The sequence below is a fragment of the Lissotriton vulgaris genome, chromosome 1_1 (assembly GCF_964263255.1).
Source record: "Lissotriton vulgaris chromosome 1_1, aLisVul1.2, whole genome shotgun sequence".
Classification (NCBI taxonomy): domain Eukaryota; kingdom Metazoa; phylum Chordata; class Amphibia; order Caudata; family Salamandridae; genus Lissotriton; species Lissotriton vulgaris.
This window is the reverse complement of record NC_141685.1, coordinates 596,364,829-596,374,620: the sequence shown is the minus strand read 5'-3', so window position 1 is coordinate 596,374,620 and position 9,792 is coordinate 596,364,829. Positions and strand designations below refer to the sequence as shown.

General features: G+C 42.0%; 1 protein-coding gene across 2 annotated transcripts in view; it reads left to right on the top strand.

Annotated features, from left to right (window-relative positions):
- SYDE2 (synapse defective Rho GTPase homolog 2) overlaps positions 1 to 9,792 on the top strand; it is a 155,640-nt gene that overhangs the window by 123,864 nt on the left and 21,984 nt on the right. For both annotated transcript variants that reach the window (XM_086954060.1, XM_086954062.1), the window contains one exon: positions 5,830 to 6,061. In XM_086954060.1, coding sequence (XP_086810186.1) covers positions 5,830 to 6,061 — 232 coding nt within the window. The remainder of the gene's footprint in view (positions 1 to 5,829; positions 6,062 to 9,792) is intronic.

Below are 9,792 nucleotides of genomic sequence, written 5' to 3'. Positions count from 1 at the left end.
CAAACACAGTGTGGGAAGGGAGAGGTGCAAAGTGCAAGCAGGAGCAGCACCTAATATAGGGCAAGACAAGTGTACAATGGGGGGCAACTGGAAAAGGAAAACACATGCACTATCATTGAGTGGGTAATCCAAAAGTAAAAAGTATTGCTCGAAGAGCAATCAGTGGATGCATAGAAGTCAACAAGTCAAAAGACATGGTAAAGAGGCTAAGCTCCATGGGAGGGACAAACGCAAGATTGAGAAGCTGGGGCAAAAATAAGATAGGCAGGCAAATGAGAGTGATAAGAAAAACAACAAATGGTAAGCAATGGGTAGGCCCTGTAGGCCCTGTATGTTCTTGCTAAGCCCACAATATGTATTTTGTCTAGTAATCTCGACCTAAAATGGTCCCTTGACCTTTTGTAAATCAGAATGCATCTGCTGAATTCCTTCCTTGACACATTCACAATTTAAATGAGGGAAAGTGTGTTTCTCCTGGTGCTGATTTCATTATGGAGCATGCACCAGTCCAGTTCAGCTTGGAAACATCCTGTGAGCGTAGCTTTCAAAAGGAGGACATTGGAGGGGAAGAACATAGCTAGTGGCTAAGCCTCTCTTTTCGGGTGTAATCATAGACTGGTACACAAACATAGAGTGATGACATGGCTGTATCTTATCTCTGACAAACCTTTATTGCCTGGTCTTTGAAGATATTGAATGAGCAGGACATTAAAGGGAGCCTCACTTCACCTCCCCCATAAAGGAGGGTCACATGTGTGCAAGAGGGCTGCATCTGTGCACTTTATGTGGCGTGTGTGAGACATCCCCATTGTACCTCCACATGTGCTTGCAGAGATCACCACACACAGGAGCTGGAAGTGTCTTCTGTGCCTTGAGAGCCGCATATATCAGGGGCTGACCAACACTAAAATGTGCCAAGTGAAAGCAAGTTTGTCCTGTACCAGTTACACCCTGTTCACCCTATGTAATATAATGTTCCATGTTCCCAACTAAGCCTTTTAGCTTTCTCTGTGTGTATTTTTTTTTATAAAATGATATTCCTTCACTTTGCTGTTCTGTTAATGCTTGGCGAGCTAGTGCCTTGCTCATTTAATTACCAAACAGTGATCTGTAAAATCTGCAGTGGTTGTAAATCTTGAGGAGCAACAATATAAAACAGGCTTTCTGCCCTTTTACAGCTGGTATGCGTTTTTAAATCCTTAAAGCATTTCTAGACATTCATAAAGCCATCTTTAGAGTGAGATTCTGCAATTCTGCTGGAAATGTGTCTCTAGATTTTCATCTTGGCTGCCCTCCCACTTAACTGTTATTAGTCTGCCATTAACCTCCAGTTTTATTGCTTCAGAACTGAACATTTTCTTACGCCTTTATAATTGTTATACTCTTTAAATATTCCCCTAAATAAAATTGGTGTTATTCACTGGACATCTTAACCGAAATTTCTCTCCACAATATTTATTAGCTGCATACATGCATTTATGTGTGTGCCCTATGACTTGATTGCACAGCATAATATTATTGTTGCATTGTGAGCAACATAATGCAAATAGTTAAACGTTCAAGGCAGAAGGTTTTTGTCGGTGTCCAATTCTGCATATCCTGCTTCCTCTAGGATCTCACGTATAACCCCCTCCCCCCTTCGCGATCCCAGTCATGCCACCCTTTGGATACCTCCAGATATGGCAATGTTTGGGACCCCAAGAGATGCCACTCTATTAGACTCAAGTCATGGCACCATTATGGACAACAGCCCTGCCTCTATTTAACTTAATCTCTGCTCTGTGTGGTGATTGAGCCCTTGCCGCTCTCCGTGTACTGGTCATTTGATTAAACAACTTTGCCCCCCTAACTGGTACTCTGCTTTTCCCATTGTGTCACCACAGTCTTTCCTTGTCTGTGACTGGACGTTGCTTTTCTATGTAACCATGGGCGTTGACCCGGTCTCTCTTGACTTATTTTCGCCTGCAGTGTTGTTCTTCCCCTACCCTGCTCCTTCCCCTTCACTACTTTAGTCTTCCCCACTTAATTTTCCCCGCTTGTCAGCCCCAGTGTTATCCCATCTTTCTGATCCTAGACACTTTCACCTTCAGTGACATCGAAGTCATCCCCACTGTTCCAAAACCAGTTTCTGTCCTAGCAAACTGCAAAGGAATGCAGTGTAAGCAACATAAACTCCACAGGGTAAATATGATTATCTTTTGGAGGTGAAGTTGCGTGTCCTTTCTTATTTTTTCTCTATTGAAAACAATCCTGAACACAAAACTGTGAATCTGCAAACATTCTCGATTTCAAATCCATACCAGTGGCCTTGTAGATAGTAATTTCCCAGTTCAGCGGGCACAGGACACGTTGGGCTTACTGGGTCCAACTATGGGAATTGTGGCCGTTTACTCCTGATTTCCCAGGGCTCGACCGACTCTGGATTCTGAGCAGCTGGGCCAAGTACCTCTTCACCACTTGACTATCAGTAATGGTGTGGGTCGAGCAGTCCAAGGCTCCCACGGAGGGGATGGTAGATTCAGGGTGGGGTACTGAACAACTCAAAATAAGTGCAGTAACAACAATACATTGTCCAGCCAAATACTCACTTTTATGGAAAAATAAGTTTTCTTTTACTGCTATTAACACAAAGGAAAATACAATGCTCACAGTCATCTTTCCCAGTCCCACCACAGGTTAGAGCTCTAGTGTTTCTTAGGCAGTTCCATGTGTCCGACTCCATCCTCGCTCTAGTGATAGAAGTTTTTCCCCATTCACTATAGGCAGCATCCAGAGTAAGCCCCACTAGTAGTCTGAGTCTCAAGAGTTCCACTCCAACTCAGTTTTAAAGTCCAAACTTTTCCTGTGCTGAAGTGCTATCTAGCAAGCAAGTTCCCTTGGGGCCGGCTGGCCCAAAATAAGTCTAAACTGCACTTTGCAGGATCGGAACAACCAAAGTTTCTGAGAACACTCCATCTGCGGGCGCTGGATCAGAAGCTGTGGTTCAGGTGAGCGAGCTGCGCTCAGTGGTCCTCTAGTTCCTCACACAGGGTCATGCAGCTGCAGTGACTGTAGGTTCATTTTGGCTCCTACAAGCTAGGTATGTTATTTTCTGTGTTACGCAGTGGGAGGAGGGGTAAGCAGTGAAAGGTTGTGGTGCTGATCCTCTTATCACAGTGCTGGCACGCAGGGGTCCCCATAGTGGCCTTTCTCCTCCGGTGACTATCCCGACCAAATCACACTTCTCGTTTGGTCCTTGTGACCCCCTCTGGCATATGGGGTCATCATTTTTTCACTGCACATGAGCTCAGGCTTTGGCCCATTCAGCATGACAATCAATCCACAGTGGCCCTTCCTGGCATCTGGCATTGCTGGTTCCTTACTGCACATGGCAGCAACCCGTTCGGCATAGCGACAATCACGGCTCACTTCACAGCAGCCCTCCCCAGGCATACTGGGGTCGGCAAGTTTTTTCTGCACATGAGCAACCCTATCAGTGCAGCAGCCTTCTCCTCACAACTCGCAAAGAGAGTCAAATCGACAGAATTTCCCACTGGAACTTGCTTCCTCTAAAGCTCTCCTCTTCCTCACAGGACACACTGGTCTTGGCCCGCTAGCAGGCCCTGGGACTTGGAATTCACTGGGTGATGTCCCCTCATCCAGTTGGGAGACAAGCAGGCCTTGATCCCCAGTCCTGGTCACAGGAAGAAGTCTTACAGAGCTTGTCTCCTCACAGCACAATATGAATGTAGTCCCATTCTGAGGAGAATGTGTGCAATACTAAAAAGCAAGGAACACTTGTGGAACTTTCATGCTTAAATATGGCTGTCATGCAAATAAATTAGGAAGACATTTATAAAGGGCCTATTCACGAACTCAGTTACTGAGCAGAGTATCCTCTTAATTGCTAACTAGCTCACCATTTTGCTCTTGCACAGCCCACTTCACCATCAATTATATTATTATACAATTTCAGCCCTTTAACCAGGTTGAGGAAATGAGTTTAACTTGATGCTCGCCCGCGTCGCTCGTCAACACAACCTCAACATCATCTCCTACGCCGACGATACCCAGCTGATCATATCCCTCACCGAAGACCCCCACACCGCCAAAGCCAAACTCCACAGAGGAATGAAGGCCGTAGCTGACTGGATGAAGGACAGCAGACTGAACCTGAATTCAGACAAGACGGAGGTCCTCATTCTCGGACCCACCCCATCAGCCTCGGATGACTCTTGGTGGCCCACATCGCTAGGCACTGCCCCGGAACCCACAGACCACACACGCAACCTGGGGGTCATCCTCGACTTCACCCTCTCCATGACAAGGCAAGTCAACGCCGTCTCGGCATCCTGCTTCAACACTCTCCGAATGCTCCGTAGGATCTTCAAGTGGATCCCTCCCGACACCAGAAAAACCGTCACCCAGGCCCTCGTCACCAGCAGACTCGACTACGGGAACGCCCTCTACTCAAGAACAACAACCAAGCTCCTGAGACGACTACAACGAATCCAGAATGCCTCGGCACGTCTGATCCTCGACGTCCCCTGACGCAGCCACATCACACCCCACCTGAGAGCCCTACACTGGCTCCCCGTCAACAAGAGGATCACCTTCAAGCTCCTCATCCAATCACACAAAGTACTGCACAACACTGGACCTACATACCTCCGCAACCGTCTCAGCTTCCACGTCCCCACCCGTAGCCTTCGATCAGCCAACCTCGCCCTCGCCACAGTTTCTCGTATCCGGAAAACCACCGGCGGCGGCAGATCCTTCTCCTACCTCGCCGCCAAGACCTGGAACGCTCTTCCTACCAGCCTATGACAGACTCAGGACCTGCTGGCCTTCAGAAGACTTCTGGCTCTTCGATCAGTAGCGGCCTCCCCCCTCCCCCAGCGCCTTGAGACCCTCACGGGTATGTAGCGCGCTCTAGAAATGCATTGATTGATTGATTGATTGATGCCTAAAGAGCTATCACAACTCTTTGTTTTTCTAGAGATCTTTGACATAAATAAAGGTATGTTTCATTCCTGGAATGTTCAGAGGTTAAAATCCAAAATAAGATGGCCATTTTATATGCCAGTGGGGTGAGTCTCTTTACAAGGATGCAAAACTCTCTTCAAGCTTATCGTAAAGCTGTGAATATTCACCTCATGAAGAATACAACGTAAGCTAAATCCTACAAAATACTAGTTGATTATATGGGGCTCTTGTTCAAACAAACACTTTCATTAACCTATTCTTTGGGGGTTGCTGCAATTGAAAATTTGTATGCATTTACATTCATCGGAACATCGTGGAGAGGAAGTAATCACCAGAACTTCCATTCATGAAAACCTAAGCAAATTATGTAGGCCAGGGTGAATGACATCTTTTGTTTTAGTTCCAAGTGTTGGGTGTCAGCATCTACCAGGATTATTTGAATACTGTTTTTGGGGGAAAACAATGGTCCTAATGTAATCACTAAACTCTGGACCCCTGATGATTCTTTTGGGCTTTAGGTGCATTCAGGACAGAATATCTGAAGCACTCCTCTTTTCTTTACCGGTTTGTGGGAGGATTCTTGTGAAGTCTAGAATTTATAACCAGGTATGATCTCCCACACAGTAAAGTGTTAGCTCCTGGTAGCAAGAGCACAAAGCAGGGTTTTTTCACATTAAAATATAAGTAAAGTACTTAAACAGCATCAAAACATCATTAACAATTCCTATTTAATGTTTGCCAGCTTCCAATTTTGCCTTAGTTTCCTGCTGACATTTTTATTGTTGTGGAACTGTAATGTGGAGAACACAATCCATTTATGTGGTCTTCTATAAAGATAGACTACATTTCTCAATGTTTTTCTAGGCTACGTTGAAGATGCTTCTGGACCACCTAAAGCGTGTGGCTTCACACCATGAAGTAAATAAGATGACCTGCCAGAACCTGGCTGTGTGCTTTGGGCCGGTGCTGCTAAGCCAGAGGCAAGAGACCTCCCACCATAACAACCGTGTCTTCACAGACTCTGAAGAGCTTGCAAGTGCCCTGGACTTCAAAAAACACATAGAGGTTCTACATTATTTACTCCAGATGTGGCCAGGTGAGGAAGCATGAAATATTAAACTATGCAAAGTATAATTCTTTCCTGTGAAATTTAATGTAACATTGAAGCCTTGAAATACTCCCATTTATTATGAACAGTACGCATGTTGACAATCTAGCCGTGTTTGAAGCAGAAAACATGAATTATTCTTTTATACAGTCTTTCATAATGGTAGGATACAACATCTTTAAATATCATACATCCACTTTATCATTCTAACCACTGCATCACAGAGTGAGCTCAGGTACGTATGTGGGGCATTAAGAATGTTTAATGTATACTCTGCACTTTAGCAGTTGAGTCGATGTACTAAGTGGCATAATATCGTAGGTCAATATTATCAACCTTGAAAAAGTGACATAAAATCAGTTTCAAATTTCGGCCTTGATTGAAAATAATTGATTGCATCATGTTCCATGATATCAATGTTTTTTGTTTTGTTATCCCGAATTGTACCTCTAGTAGTTGCCCTTATGATGGGGTGGGGGTCTGCTTTTACATACATTTAATTAGGTGTATAATCAAACATGAAGGACAATTTTGAATCCTTCAAGATCACTATTAAAAATATTCATCAGTGCAGTTCTTGGATGACCGTTGTGCAGGCTATGACCATTTTTTTTATTCAACTAGATGTTTATGGTACAAATTACTGTTCTAGAATTCTAGCGTTGTTGGAATAGTGCTGATGGCATGGCAATTATTTCTAGGCCATCAAAACTTGACTTGTATATACCCCTCATGGTACAGAAGGTATTTCTTATTTTTGGACGAGCCACACTAATGATAATATGCTGCCCACAAAGCTTGTATACCAGCAGTTTCCGCCTTAGCATGTTCCAAGTGCACAATTTTCAGCCCAATTCATTATGCTTCGACAAATGCACATAACTGTGTTTTTTACTCACTGTGAGTCAGCCTATAAGGGGCTTGTGTTGCTTCTAAGTTTACACTCTGCCTTGTAAACATTCCTCCTTGAACACGATGGAATCCAACACGTTTGCTGATTTGACATTACATTTTAGATTTGGATAGAGATGGTGGCAAACAGCATCGCTGAGATGTAAAATCAAAGCAGACACTGTCGATTTCTATACTGGTTTTTGGCAGTATTGGTGTATTGGACGCTATGTAAAGCAGTCTCTTTTTTGAAGCTAAATTGGTTTTTCATGTTTGTTCACCATAACCTAAACTGTTGTCTGATTAAACCAAATCCACGCACTGTAGTCGCTTTAAGGGCTTGGGGTTTTATACACACCAAGAGGCTCGGAATTCTAGATCACGCTGTAGGAAAGTGCTATTGTGTGTATATGTGCCTGAGTATTTAAAAGTACATATGGCTGCACTCACACACAGTTGTTAGTACAATGTAAAAACATTGAAATAAATTTCCAAAAGCCACAGCAGCATATGGTAGCCTTTGTTGTGCCTAATGTTCGATTTTTAGAAATCACAATGTTATAATTGAAGGATGCAGAGAGCACTGGGTATAGGCATTCTGTTATTATTGCAGTTCAGTCTTTTATCCATATTTGTCAGCATTCCTGAAATGCGTCGAGTTACACATGACCACTGTTCGTGTTAAGAATTTCTTCCACAAGTCTGGACTAGAGAATCATAATTCACAAGCAGCAGCACATCCAGGAAGTTATGTTTTCCTGTTAAAATTCTACATTGTTTCTGCATGGCCTGCAGTGTGATAAGTATTTTCTAGGTATCGAAGAAGGAATTTGTGTTTTTAAAGATTTACTCATGTGAATATATTGCATTATTTCGATATTACTTGGCGATGTCTGCGAATAATAGTAGCACTTTAAATATAATGATGCAGAATACACTACTTTTTTACTGGATTTCAGCTTGAAAACATTTTGTATTAACCGCAGGAAATTTCAAGTTCAGACGCACTGGTTATGTTTTGAAGCAATATGCTTTCTCTAGCAGCCCATAAGATAGCTATCTCCTGGTCATCTTTCCTCATATTTCCTTATGTAATTCATGATAGCCATATAGGCAGTGGTAGAATAGAACCTTATTGGTAGGGTCTTTAATGGGGACGGTTCAGCAAAACAAGCAAGAGATTGTAAAAGAGTACTTATGTTATGTAAGACAGTACTCTTTTACTTACTGTTATATGCCTTTGTAAGTTGGTCCTAGAACATATATAGTGGGAATCTTCATGGAATTTACATATATAATTAGTATTAATAGTGATTCATAAAGGCATGTAGGAGTATGAAAAAGAGTACTCATGTAGCACTAGTTCCCATACTTCCAAATGCTTTTGTGAAATGGCCTGTATGTATGTTTCACAAGCTCATCCTGCTTCCAGATTTGCTTGATTTGCTTTAGTATGTATGAAACCATGTAGAGAAATGAGTTGCTGAAAAGGAATAACTCTAGTATCCCCCCTGATGCATCTGCTGAAACCTTTCATAGTCCCACATACAGAATCAATGAATTTAGGACAAGGATGGTAATAATGCAGTGGTAGAGAGACTCTTTTTAATCATTGCCACTCTCCAACTGCAACAAAAAAGTCAATAAGCAACTTAATCATCTTAAATCAGTAACCTTCTCTGATTTCCCACATCTACCAAGTTATTCTCTTTTAGGTCTATGCAAAGAGAAGAGACTGGACTTTGTCCACAGTACAAAATGGCACCATCATAAGTATATGCCCAATTCTCCTGCAACAAGAAGCAATAAAGACAACAGTACTATTTATGTGAGATGGAGATACTAACACTTTTATAGTGATTCTGGAAGTTCATGTTCCCTGAGTCAAAGAGGAATGTAATGAAACTTCCCCATGTCTATTGCATTGCCTGCTCAATTTCTATTGCAAGGCAAAGCTAAAATGGTTCCTTTAGACATACTGATGAGTTTTCTTTTTGCAAGGTCAAGGAGATTGTATTCCTTCCTTATTTTATTCCTTGTACAGGTGCACTGCATTGTCTGTATTACACCCTAATAATTAGCTCTTCTTATTATGTCAAGTATTTCTCGACATCATTTTCATACCACATCTTTACATTAAAATAAGTAGATGCTTTGTTTTAAAGGTATCTTTATATGTTTATTTGAATATTGCTTGCTTTCTATTCCAATCCAATCCAATCCAAAAATATGTTTTCTATTGTTACTACCAAGGACCTTTTTTCAAATCCAATAGCTAGAATGATAAGTTTTTTTTAAACTTTTAGTTGAAAATGCCCAAAAACAGCAAAAAGAGCATTTTGGAACTGGCCATTTTCAAACCCAATAGCTCAGATGATCAGTTTATTTAAACATTTTACTGTATTCATTTAGTTGAAAATGAACAAAACAAGCAAAGAGGACATATTGGAACTGGCCATGAAGGATCCAAAAAGAATGCAGTTTTTAATAACTGGGGTAAGGAATGTACTTAAGATACTTCATGGGACTTCAAACAACTTTAGATCTCAAGTGTGATGGCTGATCCATCACTTGACAAACATTGTAAATAGTAAAAATGTAGATGCTAGGCCCCATTCACTATGTAATGGAATAGTACAAACCTCAATATGCTACTAATAAATAATAAGAGACAATACATTAGATTTATTGTTGAGCACAGCTCTACCAGCTTACGAGTGCTGTTGTTTGCCTCACATATTCACTAAATGTATTTAGTAAATCTCATGCATTTCTTGCCCCATTTCTGAGATTAGGTTAACCACAAAATCTTTCACAGAACCATTGGG